This window comes from Sphaerodactylus townsendi, unplaced genomic scaffold, assembly GCF_021028975.2.
Source record: "Sphaerodactylus townsendi isolate TG3544 unplaced genomic scaffold, MPM_Stown_v2.3 scaffold_18, whole genome shotgun sequence".
NCBI classification, from domain to species: Eukaryota; Metazoa; Chordata; class Lepidosauria; order Squamata; family Sphaerodactylidae; genus Sphaerodactylus; species Sphaerodactylus townsendi.
Genome location: NW_025950341.1, coordinates 1802939 through 1815107, shown reverse-complemented (window position 1 = coordinate 1815107; position 12169 = coordinate 1802939). Strand labels below are relative to the sequence as shown.

The window sequence follows — 12169 nt, the reverse complement described above, 5'->3', positions numbered from 1 at the left end:
AAGGTTTCCGCCACATTTTAGCCCCACAACAATTGTGTCTATCAGTCCTTCTGCTGGGTGGGTGACTTGATGGCTTCCTTGGGGGTGGCTGTTTGATAAGATGGTCAGCTGCTACCATTTGCCAACTGCTGCCATAGTGAGTGTGGCTGGGTGTAGTAGTGTATATATGCCACACAAACTGAATAACACACTTTCAAAGCACTAGAATGATCAAGTCGATGTTTCACACAGTAAAATCCAGTTGCAAAGTGCATTGAAAGTGTATTATTCGTTGTGTATGAAAACACCCTTTATAAGGTATTCTGAGGTCAGGATATGTTTTGGAATAATCCAAGCTATATACTCATTTATTTTTTGGCAAACAGCTAAGTTTTTGTGAGCTCAGTTCTGAGCCAGCTTAACAGAGTTCTCTACTGTGGATGAACACTTTTAGCTCTGCTTTCAAGCCAATGCCCCAATAAGCACCAAAAAAGGTCACTTTTGATAGCTGGAAAATTGTACCAAAGCAAAAGCAAGAGCCAGATTTTATACCTTCTCAAAATCTAGTCTGGTCAGGATCCAAGTTGTGAACTGTCTTCTAAAAACTGAGGAGTGGGATTAGGAAAAGATGGTACTGGTAGGAAAAGTTTGGGTGGTCCCTAGACCTCATTTGAAAATGCAGTTCTATAGTTAGGAACAGTTAAATTCTGCAATGAGAATAAATTATGTAAATTCTGTGTTTTGCAGTATAGTCATGCCACCCACTGCAGTGATTGTGTGTAATGATTTTCCTTGTTATTAAAAAAATTAGTGGATTCGGGAGAGAAAATAAGCCTGTCACCAAATGAGGAGAAACGTCATTACATACAGTTTACAAAGAGCAAATATATTTAATTAAAAATATTTTGCTTTTCTGTGTTGAAAGATGTTGCTCTTGGCTGGTTATGTTTAAATAGAGTCTCTGTTTAAAGTCAGGAAGAAAATGGGAAAAGGAACTGAGTCTGAAGTCAGTGGGAACAATTTGCAGTCATCGTTGACAGCCTAAGACATAGAAATGTGTCTTTGTTTCATTGTCTTCAGTGCAAGTTATACAATTATGACTATATCCAGGATTACAACCACTGTGAAGTAGAGAGCAATCTATTGGTTGTTGTGTTTGTTCAGAAAGGATTGTGACCATTGTTGTTATCTATATTTGGCCTCCAGATCAATGCCGGCTGGTTAGATGAAAACTAATAGTGTGCAAGATATAATCAACCCAGTCTAATAAGCTACACCCCTTTGAAGCCTCCTCGTAATGTAAAGCCATCTGTAAAGACCAGTGCTCTTTAACCTATTCATAAATGACCTGGAAGTAGGGGTGGGTAGTGTGGTGGCCAAGTTTGCAGATGATACCAAATTATGTAGGGTGGTGAGAACCACAAAGGATTGCGAAGAGCTCCAAGCGGACGTTTATAAATTAGGTGAGTGGGCTAAGAAATGGCAAATGCAATTCAATGTAGCAAAATGTAAAGTGATGCACATAGGGGCAAAAAATCCAAACTTCACATACACACTACAGGGGTCAGTGCTATCAGTCATAGACCAGGAAAGGGATTTGTAGTGTCTTCATTGATAGTTCCATGGGAATGTCAATTCAATGCGTGGCAGCTGTGAATAAGGCAAACTCTATGCTGGGGATAATTAGGAAAGGAATGGATAACAAAACTTCAAAGATTGTTATGTCCTTATATAAAGCCGTGGTGCGACTGCACTTGGAGTACTGTGTTCAGTTCTGGTCGCCACATCTCAAAAAGGATATCGAAGAGATAGAAAAAGTGCAGAGAAGGGCAATGAGGATGATTGAGGGACTGGAACACCTTCCTTATGAGGAGAGGCTGCAGCATTTGGGACTCTTTAGTTTGGAGAGGAGACGTCTGAGGGGGGATATGATTGAAGTCTATAAAATTATGCATGGGGTAGAAAATGTTGACAGAGAGAAATTTTTCTCTCTTTCTCACAATACTAGAGCCAGGGGGCATCCATTGAAAATGCTGGGGGGAAGAATTAGGACTAATAAAAGGAAACATTTCTTCACGCAACGTGTGATTGGTGTTTGGAATATGCTGCCACAGGTGGTGGTGATGGCTGCTAACCTGAATAGCTTTAAAAGGGGCTTGGATAGATTTATGGGGGAGAAGTCGAGCTTTGGCTACCAATCTTGATCCTCCTTGATCTCAGATTGCAAATGTCTTAGCAGACCAGGTGCTTGGGAGCAGCAGCAGCAGCAGCAGCAGAAGGCCATTGCTTTCATATCCTGCATGTGAGCTTCCAAAGGCATCTGGTGCTTGTAGCAGAGTGCTGGACTAGGTGGACTCTGGTCTGATCTTTACAGGCTCTTATGTTCTTATGTAGCTATAGCAAAATCAAAACAAAAATGCATATTTTGACATTCTCAGCTGGGCTGTGGTTACTCATGTAACAAAACTGCACCAAGTCCATGGTATTTAAAGAGCTCTTAATTTAAAGACAACCACCACCTGTGATTGCTTATTTCCATTAGTTCAATTACTTTCATTTTCACTATGAGAGATCTGAAATAGCTTGTTTGCAAGAATGTTTCTAAGTGCATTTCAGCATTGTTTGTGCTTAATTTGGATAGAAATCGGAGCAGATTTGGTCCTCAGCCAAGCATATTTCTCTCTTGTCTGTTGCAATCAGGCTTAAGAGAAATCCGAATTAAGCTAAAATAACATTGCATGAGATCTGAAGAGCTCAAATCTGTATCCCAAGTTCAGCATTTGCTCAATTCAGACATCATGCCAAACCATGGTTTAGGAAACTCAACTGAGGTTTTGTATGATGTCTCAATTGACCACTCAATTGATGGCTCAGCTGTAGCAATGACCCTTGCTCTGATTTTCAGAGGCATCTGTACCTTGGGAACACGAGAGAAGGGGGTATAAACAGCAGCAGAAATCAGCTCTGAAAACATGGATTACCTATTTGTATGGTTTGGGTTTAGTGGGTCAATTTACAATTACAATTCTTCTCCACATTAGAGATCAGTTCTGCTGGAGAAGCTTTGGAGGGTGGACTTTGTGGCACTGTACCCCACTGAGGTCCCTGTCCTCCCCAGGCTCCATTTCCAAATCTCCAGGCGTTTCCCAGCCTGGATCTGGCAACCCAGCCCCACATCTCTCACTGGTGGCTGGGGGGACCATTTCTGCAATCCCAAGGATGTCTACCTGTGCAGACCAACTTTCTCTGGTGACCCTCTCTCATAACTGCTGCAAATTGGCCCCTGAAATCTTGTCATTTGGTGTTCTATCTCCCCCAAGAATAGAATTGGAGAGAGGGCATTTTGGGATACTGAAGTCACCAAGAAAGTCATGTTTCATAGGGAGGACTTGCACCTATGGTAATGTTGCCCTGGATGTAACCCATTAATTTCACTGTTTTCAAAGAAACATGTTGCTTCCCATAAATATAAAGGTTTACCCACAATATATAATGGGAACAGATAGTGAAAGCGGTTTTGATTATTTGAGAGCCATATAATTTGTTGAGAATCTGCCATCTGAAATGAGTGATGAAATAACACAGGACACTTGGTCTAGACACACAGTAGCTGATAGCACTCTAGGGCCCTTTCTGCACAGCAGAAAGGGCACCTCTCCACCAGCAGAAATTATGCCAGTGGAGGGGAGGGGGCCGTTGGCACGGGAGTGTGCGAATGGCCCCCGCAAAGGCCAGCACAGAAGAGGCGGCTCCGCACAGAGCCACCTCTTCTGCATCTCCCCTCACTCACCTCGTCCTCCAGCGTCGGTCTGGAGGGCTTCAGGAACCCACCCATGCTGCCCTCCAACCTCCAGGGTCAGAGGGCAGCATGGGCAGGTCTCAGCAGCCCTCCAGACTGACGTTGGAGGACAAGGTGGGGGGGGGGACGGGAAAGTGGCGCCTTCGGCGCGGTCCAATGGGAAGGCAGCGCTTTCAAAAAACCTCCCTCGGGAAGGGAGGTGGAAAGTGGCGCCTTCAAGCCACTTGGGGACGCACAGGACAGCACTGCTGCATTGCAGCAGCGCTGCCTGTGCGAACAGCTCCCCAGGGACCGGTGTTTTTCCGTCCCTGGGCTGCTGTTTTTGGCCCTGTGCAGAAAGGGCCTAGGACACTCACCTACATCAGGTCTGGATGCTGTGGAGCGGTCTGTAGTTTTTTAAACCATGGGCACCCCACATATAGTCTAAACAGCTGCAGTCTTCTCAGTAAAATTCTGATGTAGGAGAGTGTTCTCAAACGTTACCACCTCATCAGCTGGCTCAAGGAGGAGAATTGCTTAAAAAAGAGCTCTAACACATTGGGGAAATTTTAACCCAACCCTTTTTCTATATTAGTTACCAATTAAACAGTTATTTAATTGTTTTCTGTATTAGCTATTGACTTAGAAGGAGGGTATATTTTAACAAAGGAAAGTTTACTATTCACTTTCTGAAGTGGTGCAGTGCCATGTTTATAACAGAGAAATATTACTGAGAACCCAAAGAGCTAACTACTGTACCATTGTCCAAGAATTTGGACTGAGTGTCCTTCTCATCCTCAACCACTAAATTTCCTCTAAGTTTGAAAAGTGGTTTGCTATGAGTCTGGGAGCATAGAAATATGGATTTCTTGTTTGGGTTTTGACCATTATTTCCCTTATTTCAGGAGGGTCTGTGTGGAGAATATATGCTTTGTATAGGAAAGTTCCAGGTATCCTGATCTACTTCCCCTCCTTATCTAACTTCCCAGGCAACAGGCATCCAAGAAGCCAGGGAATAAGGGTGTATATAAGGGGCCTGAACTCATTTTTCAGGATTCCTAATCCCCCCCTTCTACCCCAAGATGCCACCATATGGATTATCCCTTTTCAAACTCCCTTGCTATGACTTGGCTGCTGAAAATCTTTATGCATATGGATCTCCTGTGCGTTCCCTGCAAAGAGAAGAGAAGTTGTGTTTACAGAGCATTCGGAAAATGCAGGGATTCTCAGATCTGAAAGTGGGGTCAGTGTTGAAGAAGGGAAAATGTGTATGTAAACAAAAATCAAACCCGAATGGAATGTATGCTGAATGCGAAGGAGACCACATGTGCATAAATGACAACAGACTCATGGCTCAGTGGAAGAGCAACTTCTTTTCATGTAGGAAGTCCCAGGTTCAGTCCTTGGCATTTCCAGTAAAAAAAAGAAGATCAAATAGGAGGTACTTAGAAAGTCCTTTTTGTATCGCAAACCCAAGACCCAGAAGAGCTACTGCAAGTCTGAGTTGATAATACTTCAGTAGAAGGCAACTTTATATGTTCCTTCTTTGATTTGATGAAGAAAAATGCCAGTTACTTAAAACATTTAATCCTTTTGTGTCATATACAGTAGTATTTGTCCATGTAATACTTAACATCCAATTATCACTTGATAATAGTAGTCATTTTGGCACTCTGTTAAAAAAAGCAGTAATTCTATGTAGTCCAGTGGTCTTGACAGCTGCTGAAAATCATCTTCTGGTGATTTTTACTGAGGTGAAAGGCTAAACAATAGAATAGTGGCCTTGCTAGTAAAGACAGACAGTTTTGTCATGGTGCCTACTAGAAGTGTAAGTGGTAATTTTATGGGAAACAAGTGTTCTGTTGAATAGATTTGCTTAGCACAATTGTACTAGACAAAACAAATGATGTACTTAAGGGCCCATGTGTTCTTCCTTATTTGATGTAATTGAGCAACAATCTGTCAGTCTTCCATGTATGAGGACATGGTTAGGATTTTTGGATTCAGCTAATTCCCACTCAGTATGTTTTCCACTAATGGCTGATTGGTTCCAAGCCAGTATCTTCAATTTTGGACTTTCACACGTTTGATTTCCCATCCATTATGGATAGAGAGAGATCCCCGTCAACGGTAAGACCTGTAACACCTAGCATACATATAATAATTCCTGGCTATGTTCTGAAGAACGAAATCAAATAAGTCTATTCACCAACATAATAATTAATTGTATGTATGTTTTTAAATGATATGTTTTGAAATTCTTGCTATTGTTTTGTACAAATATTTTGGTAGCATCTTGATATTAATTTTGTTTACACAGAACTAAGTTTCAGTATTTCAGTGTGTCATGCTCATATGCTTAAGATTGCAAATTTAAAGTATAGTGGGTTCAGTTAATATTCCAAAGGACTGTAACTGTTGACTACTAAAAAATATTTATTCTCTAATTTTTTTCCAGACATCCAGTAGCGGGCGACACTCTGTTCGTATCACAGGCCTCAGTACTGTTGACTTCCGAGCTGGTTTTTCCAGAAAGCCGACATTAGATTTCAAAATGACTTCCAGCAGACCAGTGCAAGGTTGATTACTACTCTAATTCTCATTGAAGCAATTTATGCAGTGATGATGAAGATCAAAAATCTTGCTTCTTAACTCATTTAAATCCATAAGGTGTATAACCAAATTAAACCAATGCTGCAATCTTAAATAGGGTTACAGCTTTCTAAGTCCTTCTAAATCTTCTAATGATGTAACTCAGTTTAGGACAGTGCTGTAAAACAGTGAAAACTAGAAAAACACATAACTGTAGAATAAATCCCAGCAGAACAAATAAACAAAAATAATCACTAGGTTCTCCCCGCCCCCGCCCCCCCCCCCGCTCCCCAGTGTTAACCAACTTTGGCAAATCTGCATATGGCAAGCGAGAAAAGTCGTTTTGCAGACAATATGCAGAAACCTGTACAAATGTGGTTTACACTTCTTGTTGGTGTATTGCCTAGTGTGCAGGTCAAAGTTTCTCGTTTCATAAAACGGGAAGCCTTCTTAGAGCCCCTAGGGGATGGGGCGGTCTAGAAGTCTGAAAATAAATAAATAAATAAATAAATTATACTAAGGTTTCTGGGTTATGGCGAAAATCTTTTGCATGGTTCTGATTGGGAGGGTTGTGCTGTGAAGCTACCTAGACATTTATCTTGCTAGAGCAATCCAGACATACTGCTGTCTAGGACATTGCCTTTCAGTCGATGTGCCAGGACTTCCCATGGATTGCAGAACTGCCCACATGTTAGCAAGATTCTGCATTACTTCTGTAACTCTTGATCTGTATTTTCTTAATAGGGATACCTACCTTCATTCTGCTGAATACCACAGGAATTCATCTTCCTGCTAGAGTGGACCGTCTGGAATTGCTAAGTATATCAGGAGATCTGCTGAAGACTGTTCCTGTGAAATATTATCCTGACAGAAGACCTTATGGAATCTGGAATATTACGGAGTTTGTTCCACCAAATGAAGCCTTCTTTATTAAAATAACTGGTTATGACAAAAACGATTACCTCTTCCAGAGGGTATCAAGCGTTTCATTTTCCAATATTGTTCCAGGTATTTTTAAAGTATTTTTTAAAAAGTTAAACTGTTATTTATATAATATATAAAGTAGTGGGGACCCTTCATACATTCCTCCTCACAAAAAAACAGTATGACTTAGAATAATGGAGGTAAAATTACTGTACTTATATTAAGGATAATAAATTTAATTTTATTCTAGATGTTCCAAAGGTAACCATGCCTGAAAAAACTCCAGGATATTATCTGCAGCCAGGTCACATTTCTTGCCACATAGAAAGCCTCATACCTTTCACTGTCCGTTTTAGCAGAAATGGAATTAAATTGGGAATGGATCAGTTTTTCAAGTAAGTAACCATTTCTCAGCATCGCTGTAAAGGTTTATTTTCACCAGATGAATGGGTGGATAGCATCACCATTATGTAGTTGGCGAAATTAGAATGAAAATTGGTTGCTCTTGTAGTCGTTAGAGATCAACTTTGTTAGTGCTTTCTACATTATCATTTATTATTTCAGTGTCTCATTTCACAGGAGATTATTCGAAGAGTACTCAGTACTTGCATTCTCCAATATGTGTTTCCCAACTTTGAGACATATGATCAGAAACTTTGGTTTTTTTGAAGGTATGCGTTTGCACGTACCAAAGCTATCAAATACACACGTTGCCTATTTGCACAAAATGGCGAACACATATATTGAGAAGATTGCAATAGTGCGCTCTCCTAGTATGTGAAGTAGGAGTTCCAAAATTTTAATAACTGAATAGGAATTATAAGAAAGAACCATAGTTATTCATGTAGGAAATTAAAACTATGCATTGTAATACCTGTGGAGGAAAATAATTTCTAGGTCTTTCCCACCATGGATCAGTTAGATTAATAATATTAATGTGAAAATGGTGCTGCTTTTTAAAAGTGTTTACATATTGCTGTAACTGAGAAATTTCAGTTTTTTCAATGTCTTTAACTCCACAACATTCTAATGTAATTCACCTCTTTGTTAAACTGCATGGTTTATGAATGTGGATAACATTCGGCTTGTTTAGTTTTCAGACTATGTTCTGTGCAACTCTAGAGTTCTGTAAACCAATATGAGTCTGAAAATATTGCTTATTGGTAAGGTCATGCCATATACAAAGCAGAATGGATTACTGTTGCTAAATTCCATATTACATATTAAGATCCCAATGGATTCTTTAGTTGTATTTTACAAGATAATACGAATGCTTGTTTGGTCCCCTTTATACTTTTAAAACACAGAAAGTATGTGGCCTATGTTTTGTAATATCCTAGCAATTAATTAATTAACAAGCTGAATCCTGTAATCCTTCCCTGGGCAGTTCGTCTTCTTTATGAGGTTCCATTAAGTCATCTTAAACACATACTTCCCTAATTCTGTCATTCGTCTCAGGTTGTAATGATCAAATGGCTTGTGGGTTTTTTGGTCTTAATTTTCCTCCTATCTTGTTACATGGCCGTTAAGTATAGCAGCCTACCCTGATGATTTCACAAAATAATGTTCAAGCCAAGGTGTATTGACTGAAAACTCCATCCTAAGTAATGACATTTACCTTGGCTTCCCTCCTGTAGAGTAAAGAGTCTGGAGTTGCATGTGTGTTGAAAAGGACTGATCAAGTTTCATATGAACTAGTCCCCCTTGATTTTAGGAGGAAGGCTCACTGATACATGCATACATGCACTTGTATGAGTGAACACCATAGTCCATGGTTAGATTGACCAAATAGTATTTCATCATGAAAAATTGTGTGCAGCATGAAAAATAACACAACTGGGGTGCCGTGAGGATGGACTCAGCTGCTTGATGTTTGAATTCTCATACCTGGAGTTTTGGGGATAGGACGTCAGTGGGGCACAATGCCATGCAGTTGATGAGAGGTTGTCAGTACATTTGTTGATGAGAAGTTGTCAGTACGTTTGTGGAGCGAAGGAGGCAGTTGTCAGAGGTACAGCTATCAGTGCTTTCCTAAGCACAGTTATAGCCTTCAAAATCCATTGAAGTTAGTGAACATAGAAGGGTATAACTGTGCTTCAGGTGGCCCTGTGAAGAGGCCTTCCCAACATGTAAAGCTGGATTCAAACTGAATAAATAAGTCAGTGCTTTTAATTTTTTAAAAAAACTGCAAAGACATTTTGTATTATGGCATCTTTCCAGTATTGCATCCTGATATGATGAGGATATTAATTTAATATTTATCAAAACAATTCTACTCTACTTTTCTCACCCTAGAGCAGGGGTCCCCAAACTTTTTAAACAGGGGGCCAGTTCACTGTCCCTCAGACAGTTGGAGGGCCGGACTAAAAAAAAACTATGAACAAATTCCTATGCACAAATGATTGTAAAATGTTTGATTTCACCTTTCAGCCTTTCTGTCATGGTCTATTTTTAGAACAGTGACCAAAGTATGTCAAGTACAGGGTGGGCTCCAAATATTGTTGGGGAGGCTGTGGAATACCTTCCCCTGTAAAAAAAAAAAGCAGAACTTTCCCAATGAAACATTCCATCTAACCCAGGATCAGGTATCTTCCTGGGTTCTTTCCTCCCTAGCAGCCAGTGAGCGATTCGCCAGCCTGGCTGATGCCAATGGGAGTGAGGCGGAACAGAAAGCCTGAGAGCAACACATGGAGTAGCTGAGAGGGAAGGGTGGAGCAGGCGTTGCCACATGTAAGGTTTCCAACTCTGGGTCAGAAAATTCATGGAGATTTGGGGGTGCCATCATGTAACTGCAATCAACAGGCGTTGGGGCCGGTTGTTCCTCTCCCTCGAGCCCCCACTGCACATGAATGGAGCCATTGCCGCCATGCCTGGCGGGCCGGATAAATGCCTTCAGGGGGCCACATTTGGCCCCCGGGCCGTAGTTTGGGGACCCCTGTCCTAGAGCCATGGTGGTGAATCTTTGGCACTCCAGATGTTATGGACTACAATTCCCATCAGCCCCTTCCAACATGGCCAATTGGCCATGCTGGCAGGGGCTGATGGGAATTGTAGTCCATAACATCTGGAGTGCCAAAGGTTCACCACCACTGCCCTAGAGGGTCCAAGGCAGCTTAACTGAAACACGTGATGCTCTTGGGTATTGTTTTACAACCCAAATATTTTATGCTAAAACGGAATGTTAATATTGAAGGCATTTTCTGCCTTCTAGTATACAGTTATCATCTATCACTATCAGTTGGGTGCATTCAGATGTCATGGAATGTCTGTGACATCTGAATGCACCAATGATAATTAGATTGATAATTAGATAATTAGAGGTTTTTCTATAATGTGCACAAACACTGGTTTGGATTCAACCAACTGTTTTTCTCAATCTCACTCCTCTCCTTACAATAGCTTTTGCCCCACACGATGTTTTTGTGTAGGCAGATTTCATGACCCCCAGTGTAGTTTTGTGGAGTCAAATGAGACCCCCTTCTCACTTTTCACCAGTGAGAAAAGCTGGCTGGATTCAACTTCTTAGTGTTTTTTTCTTGTTCTCCTTATTCCTCTTCCCTCTCCCTATTGTGAACAAATAATCATTGAAAAAGTCTTGAATCAAACCCCAATTTGCCATTTTGTCTGCAGTTGGCTGGGCAAATTGAAAATTCCCCCTTTCCAGCTCAGATTCTAAACTTTGCTTTAATTCCCTAGAATTACCAGATCCCTCCTGGCTGGTGGCTACTAATGGGGGTTACTAATGCTCCTCTATTTCCCCAGGAGCAGGATTTTGTGGACTGCGTTGGGAGAGGAAAGGCAGGAAAGTTCCATTCTGCCATTGTAAAATGTAGTCGGAATCATAGTTCTGAATCTTGCTGACTATGGATAGGACCTACTTTAATGAGCTATCTAGAACTGTCAGTGCTCAAGCCATTAAAACCTCCTTCAAGCACAGAAAGGAATAGGGCTGCAATGTATAAATACTTGTGATTGGTGGTTCTTTGAAGCTGCTGGGTTGGCCAGGATTGGTATGAATACACAGAATACACAGAACTGACCTTCTGTCCTTCCCTGGTAAAGGGGAGATGACCTCCTTTTTGCTGAATTCTAGTGCTTGGCCGCTCTAAGTATGAGCTCAGTTGCCTGTGTCTTGATCCTGTCTTCACACAGTGAAGATGGTGGGGAAGGATTGTCACCAAGAGGAGTCTAAGCCCTAGTTTTTCCATTGACTTCCCTTTACTCTTTGTATTGCAGAGAATCAGTTAGTGTGAACTGGGAGATTGCCAAAGTCTCACTATTGGATGAAGATTATTACGAATGTATTGCCATCAGTAGTGTTGGAACAGGCCGTGCACAGACATTTCTGGATGTGTCAGGTCAGTGATGATTATTTTCTCCTCTCTGTGAAGGTTTGTTTTACTTGCATTTCATGAAGTCAATTTAACAGCAATATATTTTACACATAGTAGTGCGGTGTAGTAATGAAGTAACACATTCAACAATGGCGAAACATTCTTTGCTCATTCCATTGCTGACTTATAAAATTCACTATAACAACATATGGTGAAGACCACTATGGCTTTGGGACAGGGGTTGAATGATTCTTTCCCAAGGTTATTTTTCCAATCAAATTAGCTGCTCTGTATGATTGCTGGGTGACCTCGAGCCAGCTTCACACTCTTAGCCTCAACCCTGACAAGTATTTGGAAAGGAGACCTCCAAGGAATGCCACAGTTGTGACACACAGGCAGGCAATAGCAAATCGTCTCTGAATGTCTTATGCCTTGAAACCCTAACCCTTGAAACCCTAACCCAGTGGTGGGAACCAAAAATTTTAGGAACAGGTTCCCATGGTGGTGGGATTCAAACAGTGGCGTAGCCCCAATGGGGCGCTGGAAGTAGCACGCGATGAGG

At 41.2% G+C, this 12169-nt stretch overlaps 1 protein-coding gene across 3 annotated transcripts in view; it reads left to right on the top strand.

Annotated features, from left to right (window-relative positions):
- The window catches only part of HMCN1 (hemicentin 1), a 414195-nt gene that overhangs the window by 201695 nt on the left and 200331 nt on the right, over positions 1 to 12169 (top strand). For all 3 annotated transcript variants that reach the window (XM_048482504.1, XM_048482503.1, XM_048482502.1), the window contains exons 7-10: positions 6216 to 6336; positions 7094 to 7357; positions 7524 to 7668; positions 11510 to 11631. In XM_048482504.1, the coding sequence (XP_048338461.1) occupies positions 6216 to 6336; positions 7094 to 7357; positions 7524 to 7668; positions 11510 to 11631 (652 nt within the window). The remainder of the gene's footprint in view (positions 1 to 6215; positions 6337 to 7093; positions 7358 to 7523; positions 7669 to 11509; positions 11632 to 12169) is intronic.